The 22,440-nt window shown below is 44.9% G+C and overlaps 1 protein-coding gene across 2 annotated transcripts in view; it reads left to right on the top strand.

The window, feature by feature from the left end:
* LOC146808829 (urokinase plasminogen activator surface receptor-like) overlaps positions 1 to 22,206 on the top strand; it is a 644,273-nt gene extending 622,067 nt beyond the window's left edge. For both annotated transcript variants that reach the window (XM_085615653.1, XM_085615652.1), the window contains exons 6-7: positions 12,132 to 12,263; positions 21,574 to 22,206. In XM_085615653.1, the coding sequence (XP_085471779.1) occupies positions 12,132 to 12,263; positions 21,574 to 21,806 (365 nt within the window). In that variant the 3' untranslated portion in view covers positions 21,807 to 22,206. The remainder of the gene's footprint in view (positions 1 to 12,131; positions 12,264 to 21,573) is intronic.
* Positions 22,207 to 22,440: the final 234 nt, after the last annotated feature.

Genomic DNA, 22,440 nt, shown 5'->3' with positions numbered 1-22,440 from the left:
ATGGAAAAATGCATGGGAAAAACGCGTTTTGGGACCCCCCTTTTATCTCAGCCCCCGCTTGACGAATCCCCCCGAGACTTTCAGGGTAGGAGCGGAGCGTAGCGCCCCACCTATTTTGAGAAATTTGCGAGGATTCGTCGACCGGCGCCAAAGTTATTCAAAATAGAATGTTGAGGTTTTCCTATGGAAACGTGGTCCTAACTATAACTACCTACTGGCGACCGCCAGTAGGTAATATATATATATATATATATATATTTTTTGTTTTTTTTATTTTTTATTTTTCTCCAAATGCCCAACAGCTTTGAACTCGCACTCCCAGCACATGTCACCTTCCGGCATTAATCACGGAAACAAACCTCGGCATGTCAGGAAACTTTTATTTCGTTTGCCTACGCGTTTCGAGGCAGCAGCCTCTTCTTCATGGGCATATGCTAAAAACTGGCTTGTGGAATTTTCCTCATTGCTTGCACCTGTCCTGCCCTCAGTGGGCCACGTTCATCACGTTGTCTCTGTCTGGTGCATGTAGGGACTTGTGGTCCTTGGAAATACATTGAAACACCCACAGTGGGTTCCGTGCCAGTTTTTAATTTCTGCAGCATTGAATTGAATTAGAACACCTTTAGTGGGCTCCACGATGTCGGGTAAGTTATAGTATATATATATATATATATATATATATATATTCACTGAAAAAACCATAGGTTTCAGGGGTGTTATAGTTAGCTGGACTTTTCACTTGTACAAAACCATTGAAATTCCCCCGTTATAGTTAGTTCAGCTAACTATAACTCGAGCGCCCGCAATGCACTGCTGATGACGTCACATATTACATCACTCATGACATGGTCAGTGACATCACTCATGACATCACTGATGACATCTCAAATGACATCACTGATGACATCACTGATGACATCATCCAGTGAATGTCTGTTTTTCTGAAAATTAAATATGTTTTATATATGTACATCTCAAGGTCGATGGAAGAATAAATGGGTATATAAGTGTCTAAATGGATGATTTGTTTTTGAAAAATTGATTGTGTAACTGATTAAGTGTATCATAGTGAATACATGGCATAGTGAGTAATGTTTAAATATGTAAATATCTGTATCAGTCTCTCACTTTGTGTATAAGTAACTGCATGGGTTGGTGAGTAGCTACATGGGTGTCTATATAGGTTATTAGTTGGTTTTTTGAGTATCAGTCTGAATGTCTGCATGGTTCGGTGGGGGGTATTACGTAGTGCATAGGTGCATGAATGAGTGACTCACTGTATGTGTTGAAGACAGCATGTGTGCAGGACTGTATGGGTGGATGAGTGTGTGTATGGGTGTGTTAGTGAGTGAATGACTGTCTCAATAGTGTCTTTATGAGTAACTACATATGTTTTAAACTAGTATATGTGACTATTGGTGTATATAAGTGAGTATATGTGAGAGTGAGAGATTGAAAGAGTTCCTGTATGAATAAGTATGTGTTTCTATAAGTGATTGTTTAAAAGACTAAGTATGTGTAAGTTTCCGTAGAAGTAAGTGTGGTGGTGTGTGTATAACTGTATATGCAAGTAAATGTATGTTTGATTCTTTATTAGCATGAGTGACTATGTGTGTGAGTAACTCTATGGATGAGTGGCATTGTGTAACAGGATGTATAGGTGTATGAGTACATATGATGAGTGAGTACATGTATGAGTGACTGTATAGGACTGTTGGTGAATGAGTGGATGTGTATGTGTATCTTAGAATTACTGAAGAGATTGTTGTAACTGGTATTGGTATGTCCATTGTTTTGAAAATTTTAGTCTCTATTTTTGGATGTGTGTATCAAAGGTTATATTAGGGTGAGAGGAGGTCTGCCACTCTATCACAAGCATGATGTCATCAGTGATGTCATCAGTGATGTCATTTGAGATGTCATCAGTGATGTCATGAGTGATGTCACTGACCATGTCATGAGTGATGTAATATGTGACGTCATCAGCAGTGCATTGCGGGCGCGCGAGTTATAGTTAGCTGAACTAACTATAGCGGGGGAATTTCAATGGTTTTGTACAAGTGAAAAGTCCAGCTAACTATAACACCCCTGAAACCTATGGTTTTTTCAGTGAATTTCTGAGGTTTTTTAAATGCTAATTCCTAACTATAACGTGCCTGAAACCTATGGTTTTTTCTGTGAATTTCAAATGTTTTTTAAATGCTAATTTCTAACTATGCCTACAGAGATAGGACATGTGAAGAAAGAAGAAAAAATGCACAGAAAGAAAAAAAAGAAGTGCAGAAAGAAGCAACAGAAGTCCTCAAAGACGAAGAAAAGTGCAGGAAGAAGGATAATGTGCAGAAAGAACAAAAAGAAGAGCAGAAAGAATCCTTGTTGCAAAATCATCCTGTACCCTCAACTTTTTCAGACGGATACTGGTGGTAACTGAGTCTGACTAACCAGTCCTAGAGCCAGTGCTATGTTAAAAGACACTTAGAATACAGTGAAAACACCTACATACACTAGGGAACATTATGCGTTGGGGTCCCCCTGTGATTAGCATGACCTCCTCTGTAAGCCCCTAGTATATAATAGGGCAGGGGGATTAAAACTACCTCTTAAAACAGGCCACAGGGCGTTTTTGCACACGTTAACTCAGGCCCCGTACCCTCCCTTCACCACTGTGTAAACACGCCCTGTGTCCGTTTTTAGTTGGGAGATTAAGTTCATTTGAATCCTGAGGGTCCCTAGGGTCCAACTAGCCCACTAGGTACCTCCAGTAAGTGCCACAGAGCTGCGTTGCAGAGAGGTGTAAAAAGTGGCACGGCCTGGACCACCTCTCTGCAATGCAGCTCAGTGGCGCTTACTGGAAGCACTTTGTGGGCTAGTTAGCCCCCAGGGGTCCTCAGTATTGAAGGGAAATTATATCCCCAATTTAAAACGTGCCATAGTGCATGTTTGCACACGTCACCTCAGGCCCCGTCCCCTCCCTTCACCACTGTGTAAACGCGCCCTGTGGCTGTTCTAAGTTGAGAGATTAAGTCCCCTTGAATCCTAAGGGTCCCTAGGGTCAAACTAGACCACTAGGTACCTCCAGTAAGCACCACAGAGCTGCGTTGCAGAGAGGTGTAAAAAGGGGCTTGGCCTCAGAACACCTGTCTGCAGCGCAGCTCCCTGGCGCATACTGGAGATGCCTGTTGGGCTAGTTAGCCCTCAGGGACCCTCAGTATTGAAGGGGAATTAATTCCCCAACTTACAACTCGCCAGGGGGCGCGTTTGCAGAGTGCTGAAAGGAGGGGGCGTGGCCTCCGGCACGAGGCCAGTCTTTTATTTATTTTAATTTTTTAAGAAGGGGGGCTGTGTGGTTCCCCTTCTTATTCTAATTTATTGGCCCTGATGACCCCACCCCCCAGGGCCTGTCTCCTAATTATATTTTTTTGACCCCCAATCCCCAGGGCCGGCCACTGTTTTTTATTATTTTAAAAAAAGATATATTTATAGACACACCTAGGACATGCTGGACAAACCGTACGTACCTATCACCATGACGATTTGCGTGATATTCATTAAAAGGCGACTATGCATACAATGAATCCACGTGGAATGTATTTACACCACTAGTGAAGCTCTGACATGTCTGATGCCCTACCTTGCCTAATCCCGGTAGACACCCTTGTCGTTTATTTATACAAACATGGATAGCTATTGACGGGCACATTTAATACACATGTACACCAAGCCATTCAAAGGGGATTCGACCAAATCTATGCAAGAAACCCCCCTCACTGTTAATAAAACACACATCCACTGCCGGATGTGTAATACTTTTTATTTTACTCTCTGGAAAGGGGACGAACATCACTTGAGAGTCACAGCGCGCTCCTGGCAGAGCCCAATGCTGTGTTACACCCACCATTGCCTGCCGAGTGCCACACACCTCTGTGTTGTATTCCACCAGCTAGTGCATATGCTATGACACTCTCTAGCCCATGTGCACTGTAACACCACCCCGTGAATATGTCATGCCACACTTGTCTTTGCACGGGTTATATTGCCCCATCTAACGTGCCTTCCTCGATGCCTATGTTATAACGCACAGTGCTATGCCATACATATTACAATCTGGGATCCATATCTTTGTCACAGTGCATATGCAACGTTACACTCCCCAGCACATATTTTATATTACAACTTTAGAGACTACTTAGGTTACACAACACTGCCCTGTGCATATTACACTCCAAGGCGCATATCACATAGCAAGCGTTAGTGCCTGTGCTATCTCGCGCTCTCCAATGAATCTGTCATTGCGCACAATGTATTGCATATTATATTTCACGCCCCGGTTCATCTTATATCACACTTTTTGGTGCATAGTTTATACCATATACTATATCTAGTTTTCATTTTCAATCGTGCTCTCAGGACTATGTTCTATATAACACTGGGTCCACCTACCCTTTTCACGGGCATTACATTTTGCGATGGGGGGTGGAGGGTCAGGGGATGTTTCTGCCAAGTGAGCCCGGAGTCACAGTCCCAAACGTCCTCTTCTTCCTGAATAAAAGTGAGATTATGCTGCATACTTGTTCATATTTCAAGTAGTTCGCACAGACACACATTTTAAAAACAATAAAGTTCCTAATACCCGCCTTCTATGAACAGTTAGCTTGCTGCCCCATCCACCTCCTTCCTATCCTCTGTTGTCTGAATCCATGGACTAGCCTCCTCCCTCCTGTCATGCATGGTCTGATGTGCTGCCACTGCCCTACATTTAGCATGATGTACCAGTCCACTCATCCTGCCCTCCATTGCCCAATTCTATGGCCCATCATTGACCTCCTGCTTAGCCTCTGTGCTTTGCTTGCTGCCCCTATTCTCCTTCCCCCTGCCCTCTGATGTCTTTGTGCATGCCCCTGCTCCATCCTTTTTGACCACCATGTTCCATGGACCTGCCACTCCTATCTAGTCTGAGTGTTCTGTTGAGCTGCCACTCCCCTACCACCTGCCTAGCATTGTCAGATGACTGTAACCTGTCCCTGCCACCTCCACCCTGCCTGTCCACATGCCATGCCCCTATCCTCTTCCTCCTGTCCTACATGGTCTATTGTACTGCCACACCCTTCTGCCCTCCCTGATCTGTTGTGCTGCAACTGCTCCTCCTGCCTGCCCCGTACGGTCTGTTGTGAGGCCCCTTCCCCTGAACTTTCTTGTCTGTGCACAGGTCCTGACCCTCCCTTCTATCCTCCATCGTCCTTTGTGCATGCCCCTGCACCCTCCTTCTTGCCCATCATAGCCACTGTGCTGCCACTAACCCTCCCACTTGCCATGCATGGTCTTCTGTGCTGCCATGGCCCCTCCCACCTTCCCTGTGTGGTCAGTTAGCTGCCCCTGACCCCCTCCCACCTTCCCTCCATGGTCTGTGTGTTTGCCATCACAGTCTCCCTGTTGCTCTTCATGGTGTGTCTTGCTTCTAGTGCCCATCCTGCCTGACCTCCATGGCTATCTTGCTGCTCCTGCCACTTTGCCCCCAGCCCTCTGTTTACATGTGCAGACCCCTACTCCCTCCCTCCTGGCTTGTCTGTTCCATTGTAATGCCCCTGATCCGTCCCTCCTGCCCTTTATGGTCTGTTATGCTGCAGCTTTCTCTCCTGTCTGTCCATTATGGTCAGCTAGCTACCATTGCCTCTTGCCCCTCTGTTCTCTGTTGTCCATGTGCATGGTCCTGTTCCCTCCCTCTTGCTTTCTATGGATTGTTGTGCTGCACTCCCGTCCCGCATGCCCTGTGTGGTGTATTGTGCTGCTGCAAACCCTGATGCCTGCCCTGCAGGGTCAGTTTGGTGCACCTCTCCATGTCCCTCCTGTCCTCTGTTATCCAAGTCCATGTCCCTACCCCATTTCCTTCCATGATCCAATGTACCATACTTGCGAACATTTTGAACTTGGTAAGAGGGAGATTTTGATAAAAAACTGGGGTATTGATTTTCCCCTTTGAGTTACATTGAAAAAGAGGAGATTGTAGACAGGAGACAGATCAAATAAAGCCCATTTGAGCTTAAAAACATTGGACGTTTCCTGGCTGAATCGGGTCTGTTGGCATGTATGGTTGTACTACCATTGCCTCTTCCTTCTGCCCACAATGGTCTATTACATTGCCACAGCCTCTCTTGCAAGTCCTGTATTGTTGGTTTGTTGCCACTGCCCCCCTTTCCACTGCCCTCCATAGTCTGTTGTGCTGCCACGGCCCTTCCTGCCTGCTCAGTGTGGTTAAATTGTTGCCTTTGCACCCTCCTACCTGCCTTCAATTTTCAGAGTCCGTGCCCCTGGCCTCTGCCTCTCAACAGTATCCTAATGAACAACCAGATTGCTAACATTCTATATTTATTACAAAAGTGTGGAACGCCTGACGTCATCTTGATGTAATCAAAACTGTAATACCTAGAGCATTTCCTTTAGAAATTACATATATGAGAGGGTCTTATTGGCATCAAAATTATGGTTAGTGCTCTAAAAGACTAAAATAAGGACATATTTTATGAGTTTTCAAATAGCGACAAAGCACTTTTAAATTATTTGTTATCTTTATGTTTTTTTATCCAGTTGACCACTTGATTAAATGTTGCACTTAGGGGAGAGGATGTGGTGTTACTTCCAGAACTGCAGACTTTGCAACTGGGGAACCAGGTTGGAGTTTCTGCTTCAGCTTGACATTCTGTGATTCTCGTCAAATCACTTAGTCTCCCCATGTCTACAACCAAAATGAATTTGTTCTTGTGTGATGTAACCAATGCTCATGTAAAGCACTCCAATACCTGACAAGTCTGCACTATATAACACTGCAAAAACACAAAATAATAAGTGTTTTGCACACTTCTGTCATTGGGCTATATTTGGGCTACATCTGGGTGATTTTGGGCTACATTTGGGCTCTTTTGTCTCCGGTGGCCATTTTGGGAGATTTATTTGTTATGAAGTTTCCTAATTTCCTCATGTACTGCAGTCTCCTCAGTAGGAAATGCTTTCAGTTTTTTACTTTGATTCCATCATGAAGGTATTCAGATATGTCACACATTTGCCATAAATTCTGAAAGTTAGCACTCTAGTTGCTCATTAGATCACTGTAGTAAAACTACTATTCACCATGGAAGTCTGCTCCTGGTATTAAAAGTGCATGTTTCAGTCTGCATGTCAGAATTTTTTAATGAAATAGAAGAGGATTTGAGAAGTCACTCAAAAGGTGCCCTCATTTTCTTTCTTCAGCATTAATCATAATTTCTATGGCAAAATGAACCCCCTCATTGTGTTCATTTTTAAATTAAATGTTTTAAGTGTTACCAGTTTATTCCAATCAAGATGGCTTCAGGTGTGCCATACTTTTGTCATAATGAAGACAGTAAGCGCTCTAGTTGTTTTTAAGAACACTCTGGGACATTCTGTCATTGGGCTATACTTGGGCTACATCTGGGTGATATTTGGGCTACATTTGGGCTCTTTTGTCTCTGGTGGCCATCTTGGGAGACCTATTTGTTATGAAGTTTCCTAATTTCCTCATTTACTGCAGTCTCCTCAGTAGGAAATACTTTCAGTTTTTTACTTTGATTCCATCAAGAAGGCATTCAGATGTGTCACACATTTGCCATAAATTCAGAATGTTAGCACTCTTTTTGCTCATTAGATCACTGTAGTAAAGCTACTGCTCACCAGGGAAAACTGCTGCTGGTATTGAAAGTGCATGTTTCAGTCTGCATGTCAGAATTTTTTAATGAAATATAAGAGGATTTGAGAAGTCACTCAAAATGTGCCCTAATTTTTCTTTCTGCAGCACTAATCATACTTTTTATGGAAAAATGAACCCCCTCATTTTGTTCCTTTTTAAATTAAATGTTTTAAGAGTTACCACTTTAATCCAAGCAAGATGGCTTCAGGTGTGCCATACGTTTATCATAAGTAGGACTGTTAGCGCTCTAGTTGTTCTTTGGAACACTCTGGGAAGCTGCAGTAGAACACAAAGGAATCAACTGACAGTCTCTGCCCTTGTTGGATGTGCATGTTTTACTGAGAATGTCAGACTTCATTCTCACATGACTGAGAAAGATAATGTGAATTTACAAAAAATAAGCTCTCAGTTTAGCTTATAGATCACCTTCCATAGCTCTGTGGGAAAAGCATGAGAAAATATTTTTCTCTCAATCATGATATCCCAGCAGAAGGCTTTTTCACATGGTGAAATCACCTTAGAACATACCACAATTCCTAAAATGAGTATGGTACCATCAACAAATTATTTATAATGTAACTAAAGTCTTAAAACCTTCTATTAACTGCAATGCTTTTTAATGAGGTGCTATCATGTATATTGGTCCCAAGATGGCTGCCAACACTTCTTGGATGAAGTGCTGACAGCCAATCAGATCTCAGGATGAGATGTGTGGTTAGGCTCCGCCCACATATATATATGATTTTACTTTTGATTTTCTCAGGAACTACTGAACAGACTGACACCAGACCTGCAAAAGGCACTTCCCTGAGCTGAGGACTACCTCTCTGCCAAATTTCAAGTAATTCTGTTCAGCCGTTCGGGCTGTACCTTGGACTAAAGGTCCCTAAGGAAAATTGCATGGGGAAAACGCGTTTTGGGACCCCCCTTTTTTCTCAGCCCCCGCTTGACGAATCCCCCCGAGACTTTCAGGGTAGGAGCAGAGCGGAGCGCCCCACCTATTTTGAAAATTTCGCGAGGATTCGTCAACCGGCGCCAAAGTTATTCCAAATAGAATGTTGCAGATTTCCTATGGAAACACGGTCCTAACTATAACTATCTACTGGCAACCGCCAGTAGATAATATATATATATATATATATATATATATATATATATATATATTACACACGCACCTTTCCGAAAATCACGAAAAGAAATCCAGGACACCCAAGGCTGCTGTTCACCAAGTTTTTAATCCAGGCAAGTGATAACCTTCACCAACGCGTTTCGCAATAAGCTTGTTCACGGTGTGATTACAATACAAACTCGTTCTCATTACATATACTGATTCAGTAGCATCGAAATAGGACTGATGACAAAAGCACTACGAGAGTATGGGCTCCATTTTGAAATGGTTTTTAAATAAATCAATTTAACCCACTCGAGCACTAGCCTTGGCGGTGTTATTTACAAGGATTAGTAAATGAAAAATCAACACATAAACACTACATTTTAACAGAATTCAATGTGTGAAAAGTCCAAGGAATGCAACATAATATATCGTAATGCTGGAATTGAATAAACAAGACACCAGTTTGGTGAGCCTGAATTAAACAAACACTCTGTATACTCCAACTGAATTACGACGATTGAGCCCCAGTGGGCAGTCTCATAATTTACAATCATTCATTGAGTATAAAAATATACCCATTTAGACATAATCCAAAATATAGCCCCAGTGGGCAACACACATTGAAAATCAAGTGTTGATATTTAAGAAGAAATACTGTATAAAATTTCATACTAATCTTTTGACATACAGTTAACTCCCAATTAGATGTGATTTCCAAGAATCCTGGAATGTAGAGAACGAGAAGAAGGAAGGGAAGTGAAGGGAAACAACTGTAAAAAAAGTGAAAGAGAGAATAAAAAGGGACTATTGTATCTATTGTCTGCGCTGCCCTTGCGGCAAAATGTACATTGGTAGTTCCATACACCGCGCTAAGAAAAGAATTTTGGAACATCTACGTGCCATAGTGAAGAATGACGTGCAATATCCAGTGGCACGTCATTTCTTTAAAGAACACAACCAGAATGCTAAATTGCTGTCCTTTGCAGTATTTTATACTATTCCTAGAACTGTTAGGGGTGGTGATAGGCAGCGTGAACTGAGAAGGATGGAATCGAGGTTCATAATTGACTTTGAGACACTTATACCCATAGGACTAAATTCGAGTGAAGAGTTGTCTGTGTACCTGTGAAGTAATGAATATTTTGACATTGCTTGGATATAGTATGCTTTCGTTTAAAAATTGTTTTATATGTAGATCTATGAGAGATTTTAACTGTAACAAGGACATATTGTTATTATGCTAATGAGTTGAATTAATTCAGTAATATGTCCCTTTTTATTCTCTCTTTCACTTTTTTTACAGTTGTTTCCCTTCACTTCCCTTCCTTCTTCTCGTTCTCTACATTCCAGGATTCTTGGAAATCACATCTAATTGGGAGTTAACTGTATGTCAAAAGATTAGTATGAAATTTTATACAGTATTTCTTCTTAAATATCAACACTTGATTTTCAATGTGTGTTGCCCACTGGGGCTATATTTTGGATTATGTCTAAATGGGTATATTTTTATACTCAATGAATGATTGTAAATTATGAGACTGCCCACTGGGGCTCAATCGTCGTAATTCAGTTGGAGTATACAGAGTGTTTGTTTAATTCAGGCTCACCAAACTGGTGTCTTGTTTATTCAATTCCAGCATTACGATATATTATGTTGCATTCCTTGGACTTTTCACACATTGAATTCTGTTAAAATGTAGTGTTTATGTGTTGATTTTTCATTTACTAATCCTTGTAAATAACACCGCCAAGGCTAGTGCTCGAGTGGGTTAAATTGATTTATTTAAAAACCATTTCAAAATGGAGCCCATACTCTCGTAGTGCTTTTGTCATCAGTCCTATTTCGATGCTACTGAATCAGTATATGTAATGAGAACGAGTTTGTATTGTAATCACACCGTGAACAAGCTTATTGCGAAACGCGTTGGTGAAGGTTATCACTTGCCTGGATTAAAAACTTGGTGAACAGCAGCCTTGGGTGTCCTGGATTTCTTTTCGTGATTTTCGGAAAGGTGCGTGTGTAATGTTGAGGGCCTCCGGAGCCCATCCAGGACCGCCGTAACTTGAAGCTCCGCACTTCCGGGATTTGTGTTTGTATATATATATATATATATATATTGAAAGGAACTTAGTGTTGAGTTAAAAAGATGTTCATCATTTAATATTTACGAGCCGATATTCTGGTAGTACCAATAGCAGGGAGCCTGGAGGAGGAAAAGGCAATGCCCCTAAGGGCGTGTAGGATAACACCAAGAAAGGTGATCTCAATACCTATACTGTCACATCAGTTCAAGCACATTTTTAGGGTACACCTATAGTTGGGGCCTCCAGTTTGAGGTACTTTAACCCCTCTTGTACACCTCAGTACAAGCTGCAGTCCAGCCATATTAGACTGCTGGGATTTACAAGAAAGGGTCGATAGGCAGCTTCTCCGGCTGGGCTGCAGGTAAAAAGACCTGTACCCCACAACTATATAAATAGCTCAATTGTTGAGACAAGGACAAGGGCTGTTGCTACCTACCCACGCTAAAAGAGTACCGTGTTTGGTGGACCCCGTTTCTAGCAGAATCAAGTCCTCCGGTGACCAGCTCACGTACCCAAAGGCATTGCAACTTGGACCAGCATAGGAGGCATCTGGTCAGAAAACATAGGGGATTGTCAGAGAATGATGGAATCAGGAGCAGAACAGCATAGTGCAACTGCAGCAGAGACATTTGACCCATTACAGAGAGCGTTTACGAGGAGGGATAATGAAAACAGATTTTGTGCACTAGTGATGTGATCTCAAATACAGTGAGGTCTAACTTAAGACAAAATCCTAAACTTACTACCATTTTGGTATTCACAAAAGGCACTTACTCATTTTGGTATTCACAGAAGGCACTTACTCATTTTGGTATTCACAGAAGTTAGGAGTCTTAACTTTAGGACTCCTAAATGCCTTCTGTGAATACCAAAATGAGTAAGTGCCTTCTGTGAATACCAAAATGGGAGTTAGTTTAGGATTTTGTCTTAAATTAGTTCTGTGAATTGGGCCCGCAGTGTTCAGGAGGCAACTCTGAAGACAGGATTATTGAGCACATGACCTCTGTGCTTGTAGGGCAACCTTTAAGACAGGACACTAGTGCATGTGAGTTTATCTTGAGCAACAGACAACACTGGGTCCCGATAGACAGGGGCATCTTTGCGGAGTTGATGGGGGCTAATGGTTCATGACCAGGTCCTCGAGTACAGGACCTTCTTGAGCCCTGTTGATGTCCAGACCTTGAAGACCTGTTCAGTTTCTGCTCATAAACTATCCTCTTTCCCCCACTGCAGTGAGTGTGAACGCCACCCCGAATGGGCTGCAATGCTTCGCCTGCAATGAGACGGTCAAAAACGATTGCAACGCGACCAGGATCACCAGGGTGAACTGCACCGGACAGATGGACCGCTGTTTGGACATTGTGGGTGAGTGTCAGGGTGGTGCTTGGAGATCACTCTAGAACCGCTGGGCCTTAGAACCCTACCGCCCATTCACAGATCCTAAAGTGGCAGGGCACTGCTTTCTGGTGGGACTGCGCTGTGATGTCACACTTTTAGTAACATGTTCAGTGGCCATCAGACAAAAAGATGTGATCACCAAGAACCACTATGAAACAGCTGCTGTGTGATTTTATACAAAGCCCACAGACAGGACTATGTACACATATTATTAACTACATGGTGTCCCACCTCAGGCTATGGTACATTTCAAGGACTAGCCCATATACACACTACACTGATCACATTGTGTTTCACTTAAATGTATTCAGTGCATCATAGACCGGGCGACAGAAACACATTGTTTCCCATCTCAGTTGGTGGCACATATCAAAATGGCTTGGCCATGTACACACATTACTGAATGCATTCTACAAACAGTGACAGGTTAACAGACATGCATTACTAAATGCATAGTTCCCTCAACTGAATGCATTTTCTTCACAGTGGCCTGGCCATTACATTCCCAACTGTACAAAGATCGGTTAGTAGACACAGGTTACCAAATGAACTGTCCCCACAGTGGCTGGCCGTAGACATTACTGAATGCATTGTCCCCACAATGGTTGGGCCACATTACCGAATGCATTTACCAGCAATTACTCGGCCAGATACATAAATTACTGAGTTCATTGAACCCAAAATAGCTGGACCATGGACACATATTACTGGATCCCTTGTAATCAAAATGGCTAGGGCATAGACATAAGCACAGATTACTGAATGCGTTTCTCAAAATGGCCTCCACAGACACACATTACTGGCGCCATTTTACCTGTGATGGACAAGCCACAGACATATATTACTGAATGCATTGTTCCCCACTGACTGGGCACAGGCAGACATTACTGAATGAATTGTCCCCACAATGGAAAGGCCATCAACACACATTACTGAATGCATTATCCTCACAATGGCCAGGCCATAGGTGTACATTGCTGAATGCATTTTCCCGACAGTGGTCGGGGGACGAACACATATTATTGATTGCATTGTCCCCCAGTGGCTAGCTTACAGACCGACATTACTGAATGCATTGTCCCCACAATGGAAAGGCCATCAACCAACATTACTACATGCACTGTGCTCACAAAGGCCAGGCCATAGACACACATTACTGAACTAAATGTCCTCTCAACTACGGGGCCGGTATACATATTACTAAAGGCCTTTTTCCCACAATAGCTGGGCAGTAGACACAGGTTAGTGAATGCATTTTCTCACAATCTCCTGGACACAGAAACACATTACTGAATGGATTGTTCACACAATGGCCTGGACACATGCACACGTTTATGAATCTATTGTTCCGACAATGGCTTGCCCATAGACTCACATTGCTAGATTAATTGTACCCAGTGGCGGGCCATAGAACCATTAGTAAATGCATTGTACCCACAAAGACTGGGCCATATAAACATTATTAACAGATAGAATAGGTGGACCATTGACACAGGTTACTGAATGCATTGTCCCCATAATAAGGTGGGACTACTATACACATTACCAAGTACATTCTCTCCATAAAGGCCGGTCCTTTGACACACATTACAAAATCTATTTCCCTCACAGTAGCTGGGCCACAGACACACCTTGCTGAATGCAATTTCCACCCAATGAATGGCCATTACACACACTGGTAAAGGAATTGTCCCCACACTGGCTGTGCCATATACTGATTAGTGAGTGTATTATGCCGACAATGGCTGGGCCATAGACACACATTGCTGAATGTACAATCATCTAATGGTCGTGCCATATACACATATTATTGAATGCATTGTCCCCTACATTGGCTGTGCCATATGCACACATTACTGAATGCATTGTCCCCACAATGATCGTGCCATAGACACATATTATTGAATGCATTGTCCCCTACATTGGCTGTGCCATATGCACACATTACTGAATGCATTGTCCCCACAATGATCGTGCCATAGACACATATTATTGAATGCATTGTCCCCTACAATGGCTGCGCCATATACACACATTACTGAATGTATTGTCCCCACAATGATCGTGCCATATACACACATTACTTAATACATTGACCACATAGATCGTGCCATAGACAGACATTACTGAATGCATTGACCCCCCCAATGATCGTGCAATGTACACACATTACTGAATACACTATGCCCAATGGCTGGGTTACAGACAGACATTACTGCATGAATTGGCTCCACACTGGTGGGGATACAGACACACATTATTGAATGCATTGTCCCCCAATGCCTAAACTACAGACAGACTTGACTGGATGCATTGTCCCCCTTAGGCTGATTCAAAGATGGACACTACTCAATCTAATGTCCCTACAATAGCAGAAACATTGAAACACATTACTGAATGCATTGTGCTCACAAAGGCCAGGCCGTAGACACACATTAATGAATGCATTATCTCAACAATTGCTTGGCTGTTACACTCATTACTAAAGGCCTTGTCCACACAATGACTGCGCCATATTCACAGTGCCTGGATGCATTTTCTCATAATGGCCTGGACACAGATTACTGAATGTGTTGTACCCTGGATGGCCGCATCACAGACACTCATTACTGGATGTATTGTTACCACAATGGCCAGGCCATACCCACACATAATTGAGTACATTGTCTTCACAATGGCTGCGCAATAGGGACACAATACTGAGTGCATTGTCTGCACGATGTCTATGTCAAAGATGCACATTTTTTAATAAATGTTGCCTTAACAATGACCGGGCCATAGACACATATTACTGAATGTATTTTGCCACACAATGGATGGACCATTACACACATTACTAAATGGATTTTTCCCACAATGGACGGGAAATAAACACATTACTGAGTGCCTTGGCCCCACAATGGCTGGGCCATAGACACCCATACCGAAATGCATTGTTCTCACAATGGTTTTACCATAGACATTTATTAATTAATGCTTTTCCCCACAATAAATGGGCCATTAAATATATTACTGAATAGTTTCCTCCCTGCAATGGCTGGGCCATAAACACATATTACTGTTTGCTTGTTCCCACAATGGCCAGGTACAGACATAGATCATTGAGAGCATTGTTCTCAAAATAGTCAGGCCATAGACGCACATTGCTGAATACATCTGCCTCACAATGGCCAAGCCATCGACACACATTACTGAACATATTGTCCTCACAGTAGGTGGGCCACTGACACGCATTACTGAATAAGTTATCCCTACAACAGCTGGGCCACAGACACATGTTACTTAATACATTGTCCCCACAATGGGTGTGCCAGAGACACACATTACTGAATATATCGAACCAATAATGGGTAGGCCAAAGACATACATTACTAAATACATCGTCCCCACACTGGCCAAGCCATTGACACATTTTACTGAGTATATTGTCCCCACAATGCCTGGGCCGTAGACACACATTGCTGAATTCATCATCCCCACAGTGGCTGAGCCATACACACATTACTGAATATATGGTCCCCACGCTGGCTGAGCCACCGACACACATTTTTTAATGCATTGTAGCCGCACTGGCTTGGCCACAGAAACACATTATTTATTACATCATCCCCACAGCGGCCGAGGCATACACTCACATTACTGAACACATTGACGTCGCACTGGGTAGGCCACAGACACACATTTCTGAAAACAGTGTTCCCACAATACTTGGGTCACAAACACACACAACTGTATACATTTCCCCCAGAATGGCTGTGCCACATACAAACATTACGGAATGCCTTCTCCCCACAATGGTCGAGCCACAGACACACATTACTGAATACATTGTCCCCACAATGTCCGGGCCACAGACACACATTACTGAATACATTGTCTCTACACTTAGGGGGCTACAAATATACATCTTTGAATACATTGTCCCCACAATGGCTGGGTCATAGACACATTATAGAATACAATGTCTCCTAATGGTCATGCCACAGACACACATTACTGAATGCATTGTCCAAACAATTTCTGAGACATAGACACACATTATTGAATACATTGTCCCCACAATGGCCGGACCAAAAACATAGATTACTGAATGGCTTCTCCCGACAATGTCTGAGCCATAGAAACACATTATTGAATACATTATTCCCACAATGTTCGGGCCACATACACACATTACTGAATGCATTGTCCCCACAATCTCTGAACCATAGACACACATTATTGAATACATTGCTCCCACAATGACCGGTCCACAGACATGCATCACTGAATACATTGTCCCTACAGTGGGTGTGGGCTGTAAACATGCATCACTGAATACATTGTTCCCACAATGGCTGGGTCATAGGCACATTATTGAATACATTGTCCCCACAATGGCCGGGCCACAGACACACATTACTGAATGCCTTCTCTCCACAATGGCTGAGCCATAGACACATATTACTGAATATATTGTCCCCACAATGGCCGGGCCACAGACACACATCACTGAATGCATTATCCCCACAATGGCTGGGTCATAGACACATTATTGAATACATTGTCCCCACAATGGCCGGGCCACAGACACACATTACTGAATGCCTTCTCCCCACAATGGCTGGACCACAGACACACATTACTGAATGCATTATCCCCACAATGGCTGGGTGATAGACACATTATTGAATACATTGTCCCCACAATGGCCGGGCCACAGACACACATTACTGAATGCATTGTCCCCACAATGGCCGGGCCACAGACACACATTACTGAATACATTGTCCCTACAGTAAGGGGGCTGGAAACATGCATCACTGAATACATTCTCCCCACAATGACCGGGTCATAGACACATTATTGAATACATTGTCCCCACAATGGCCAGGCCACAGACACTCATTCCCGAATGCATTGTTCCCACAATGGCCGGGCGACAGACACTCATTACTGAATACATTGTCCATACAGTGGAGGGGCTGGAAACATGCATCACTGAATACATTGTCCCCACAATGGCTGGATCATAGACACATTATTGAATACATTGTCCCCACAATGGCCGGGCCACAGACACACATTACTGAATACATTGTCCCTAGAGTGGTGGGGCTGGAAACATGCATCACCGAATACATTGTTCCCACAATGGCTGGGTCATAGGCACATTATTGAATACATTGTCCCCACAATGGCCGGGCCACAGACACACATTGCTGAATACATTGTACCTACAATAGGGGGGCTGGAAACATGCATCACTGAATACATTGTCCCCACATGGCTGGTTCATAGACACATTATTGAATACATTGTCCTGACAATGGCCAGGCCACAGACACTCATTACTGAATACATTGCCCCCACAATGTCTGAGTCATAGACACATTAATGAATACATTGCCCCCACAATGGGTGTGGGCTGTAAACATGCATCACTGAATACATTGTTCCCACAATGGCTGGGTCATAGGCACATTATTGAATACATTGTCCCCACAATGGCCGGGCCACAGACACACATTACTGAATGCCTTCTCTCCACAATGGCTGAGCCATAGACACTCATTCCTGAATGCATTGTCGCCACAATGGCCAGGCCACAGACACTCATTCCTGAATGCATTGTCCCCACAATGGCCGGGCCACAGTCACTCATTCCTGAATGCATTGTCCCCACAATGGCCCGGGCCACAGAGACTCATTCCTGAATGCATTGTCCCCACAATGGCCGAGCCACAGACACACACTACTGAATGCATTGTCAACACAATGGCCGGGCCACAGACACTCATTCCTGAATGCATTGTCCCCACAATGGCCGGGCCACAGACACTCCTTCCTGAATGCATTGTCCCCACAATGGCCGGGCCGCATACACTCATTTCTGAATGCGTTTTCCCCACAATGACTGGGCCTCGGACACTCATTCCTGAATGCGTTGTCCCCACAATGGCCGGGCCTCAGACACTCATTCCTGAATGTGTTGTCCCCACAATGGCTGGGCCACAGACACTCATTCCTGAATGCATTGTCCCCACAATGGCCGGGCCACAGACACTCATTCCTGAATGCATTGTCTCCACAATGGCCGGGCCACAGTCACTCATTACAGAATGCATTGTCCCCACAATGGCCGGGCCACAGACACTCATTTCTGAATGCATTGTCCCCACAATGGCCGGGCCACAGACACACATTAGTGAATGCATTGTCCCCACAATGGCTGGGCCACAGACACCCATTCCTGAATGCATTGTTCCCACAATGGCCGGGCCACAGACACTCCTTCCTGAATACATTGTCTCCATAATGCCCGGGCCACAGCCACTCATTCCTGAATGCATCTTCCCGACAATGGCCAGACCTCAGACACTCATTCCTGAATGCGTTGTCCCCACAATGGCTGGGCCACAGATACTCATTCCTGAATGCATTATCCCCACAATGGCCGGGCCACAGACACTCCTTCCTGAATGCGTTGTCCTCACAATGGCCGGGCCACAGACACTCATTCCTGAATGCGTTTTCCCCACAATGGCCGGGCCTCAGACACTCATTCCTGAATGCATTGTCCCCACAATGGCTGGGCCACAGACACTCATTCCTGAATGCATTGTCCCCACAATGGCCGGGCCAGAGACACTCATTCCTGAATGCATTGTCCCCACAATGGCCGGGCCACAGACACACATTCCTGGATGCAGTATCCCCACAATGGCCGAGCCACAGACACTCATTCCTGAATGCATTGTTCCCACAATGGCCGGGCCACAGACACTCCTTCCTGAATGCATTGTCCCAACAATGGCCGGGCCACAGACACTCATTCCTGAATGCATTTTCCCCACATTAGTCGGACCTCAGACACTCATTCCTGAATGCATTGTCCCCACAATGGCCGGGCCACAGACACTCATTCCTGAATGCATTGTCCCCACAATGGCCAGGCCACAGTCACTCAATACTGAATGCATTGTCCCCACAATGGCCGGGCCACAGACACTCATTCCTGAATGCATTGTCCCCATAATGGCCGGGCCACAGACACACATTACTGAATGCATTGTCCCCACAATGGCTGGGCCACAGACACTTATTCCTGAATGCATTGTCCCCACAATGGCCAGGCCACAGACACTCCTTCCTGAATGCATTGTCCCCACAATGGCCGGGCCAAAGACACTCATTCCTGAATGCGTTTTCCCCACAATGGCCAGGCCTCAGACACTCATTCCTGAATGCATTGTCCCCACAATGGCCGGGCCACAGACACTCATTACTGAATGCATTGTCCCCACAATGGCCGGGCCACAGACACTCCATCCTGAATGCATTGTCCCCACAATGGCCGGGCCACAGACACTCATTCCTGAATGCGTTTTCCCCACATTGGCCGGGCCTCAGACACTCATTCCTGAATGTGTTGTCCCCACATTGGCCGGGCCACAGACACTCATTACTGAATGCATTGTCCCCACAATGGCCTGGCCACAGACACTCCTTCCTGAATGCATTGTCCCCACAATGGCCGGGCCACAGACACTCATTCCTGAATGCGTTTTCCCCACAATGGCCGGGCCTCAGACACTCATTACTGAATGTGTTGTCCCCACAATGGCCGGGCCACAGACACTCATTACTGAATGCATTGTCCCCACAATTGCCGGGCCACAGACACACATTACTGAATGCATTGTCCCCACAATGGCCGGACCACAGGCACTCATTCCTGAATGCATTGTCTCCACAATGGCCGGGCCACAGACACTCTTTCCTGAATGCATTGTCCCCACAATGGCCGGGCCACAGACACTCATTCCTGAATGTGTTTTCCCCACAATGGCCGGGCCTCAGACACTCATTCCTGAATGCGTTGTCCCCACAATCGCCGGGCCACAGTCACTTATTCCTGAATGCATTGTCCCCACAATGGCCGGGCCACAGATAGTCATTACTGAATGCATTGTCCCCACAATGGCCGGGCCACAGACACACATTACTGAATGCATTGTCACCACAATGGCAGGGCCACAGACACTCATTCCTGAATGCATTGTCCCCACAATGGCCGGACCACAGGCACTCATTCCTGAATGCATTGTCTCCACAATGGCCGGGCCACAGACACTCTTTCCTGAATGCATTGTCCCCACAATGGCCGGGCCACAGACACTCATTCCTGAATGTGTTTTCCCCACAATGGCCGGGCCTCAGACACTCATTCCTGAATGCGTTGTCCCCACAATCGCCGGGCCACAGACACTTATTCCTGAATGCATTGTCCCCACAATGGCCGGGCCACAGATAGTCATTACTGAATGCATTGTCCCCACAATGGCCGGGCCACAGACACACATTACTGAATGCATTGTCACCACAATGGCAGGGCCACAGACACTCATTCCTGAATGCATTGTCCCCACAATGGCCGGGCCAAAGACACTCATTCCTGAATGCGTTTTCCCCACAATGGCCAGGCCTCAGACACTCATTCCTGAATGCATTGTCCCCACAATGGCCGGGCCACAGACACTCATTACTGAATGCATTGTCCCCACAATGGCCGGGCCACAGACACTCCTTCCTGAATGCATTGTCCCCACAATGGCCGGGCCACAGACACTCATTCCTGAATGCGTTGTACCCACAATGGCCGGGCCACAGACACTCATTCCTGAATGCGTTGTGCCCACAATGGCCGGGCCACAGACACTCATTCCTGAATGCGTTGTACCCACAATGGCCGGGCCACAGACACTCATTCCTGAATGCGTTGTCCCCACAATGGCCGGGCCACAGACACTCATTCCTGAATGCGTTGTACCCACAATGGCCGGGCCACAGAAACTCATTCCTGAATGCGTTGTCCCCACAATGGCCGGGCCACAGACACTCATTCCTGAATGCGTTGTCCCCACAATGGCCTGGCCACAGACACTCATTACTGAATGCATTGTCCCCACAATGGCCAGGCCACAGACACTCATTCCTGAATGCGTTGTCCCCACAATGGCCTGGCCACTGACACTCATTCCTGAATGCGTTGTCCCCACAATGGCCTGGCCACTGACACTCATTCCTGAATGCGTTGTCCCCACAATGGCCGGGCCACAGACACTCATTCCTGAATGCGTTGTCCCCACAATGGCCGGGCCACAGACACTCATTCCTGAATGCGTTGTCCCCACAATGGCCGGGCCACAGACACTCATTCCTGAATGCGTTGTACCTAGTCTGTGCAAGCATTCCTCCTTCCTCCTGATTGACACCTCTGTTCTCCCTTCCCTAGATTTCGGCCTAGGGAAGACTTTGATGCGCGGCTGCTGCTCCGAGGATGTCTGCCTGGGCCTGTCGGCCTCACTCTCAGTCCCTGCCTTCCAAAACCTGTACTGCTGCCAGGGAAACCTTTGCAACAACGGAAATATCGCATCGTACTTCAGTGGGGTCGAGAGCCTCAGAATGAGCGGTGCCTCCCTGGCTGGCATCCTGCTGCTTGGCACAGCGTGGTGGTGGTCACTGTAGGAAATCACTCCAGTGCTAATCTAAGATGATGACGTGACATTTTTCGGCCAATCACACACAGGATCAGTGCGACGGTGCCAGTGACGCATGCACGCAACCCTTGCAGGTCTGTCCATCTGCAGATATGTGCATCTGGGCAACTTCTGCGAAGAAGTGGCCGTTTCCTCTGGCAGACTAGTTTCAAGGTCACAGCAGAGAGCAAAGCGCCATGTTACTTGCCAGGCGCTATCACCCAAGCACCAGGAAAAATGCATCCACTGTAAAGGGCTTTTTCCTTTCCTTCCACTGTGTGGTTGTGTTACCTTGCACTCTTTATGATTTGAATATATGTATTATATGTTCTATAAATAAATGTAGTATGCGTACTATACATATATGTACTATGCATACTATAAATATATGTTTTATGTGTACTATAAATATATGTCTTATAAGTATCGCACCATATGTTAAAACAGCTTTTCAGCCTTTTAAAAAAATCCTTAGGTTACTTACAGACAATATTCATTAGAACTTAAAGTATTAAAAAAAGTTGTCCTGATACAATCAAGTCTCAACTATAGTTAAAATGCATCCAATCTTCCTATTTTCCATACATTTTAGGTTTTACTATTTCCATATTATAACTCTATTA

The sequence above is a fragment of the Triturus cristatus genome, chromosome 7 (assembly GCF_964204655.1).
Source record: "Triturus cristatus chromosome 7, aTriCri1.1, whole genome shotgun sequence".
Taxonomy (NCBI): domain Eukaryota; kingdom Metazoa; phylum Chordata; class Amphibia; order Caudata; family Salamandridae; genus Triturus; species Triturus cristatus.
The sequence above is the reverse complement of the archived record's forward strand: the minus strand, read 5'-3'. Positions and strand labels throughout refer to the sequence as shown.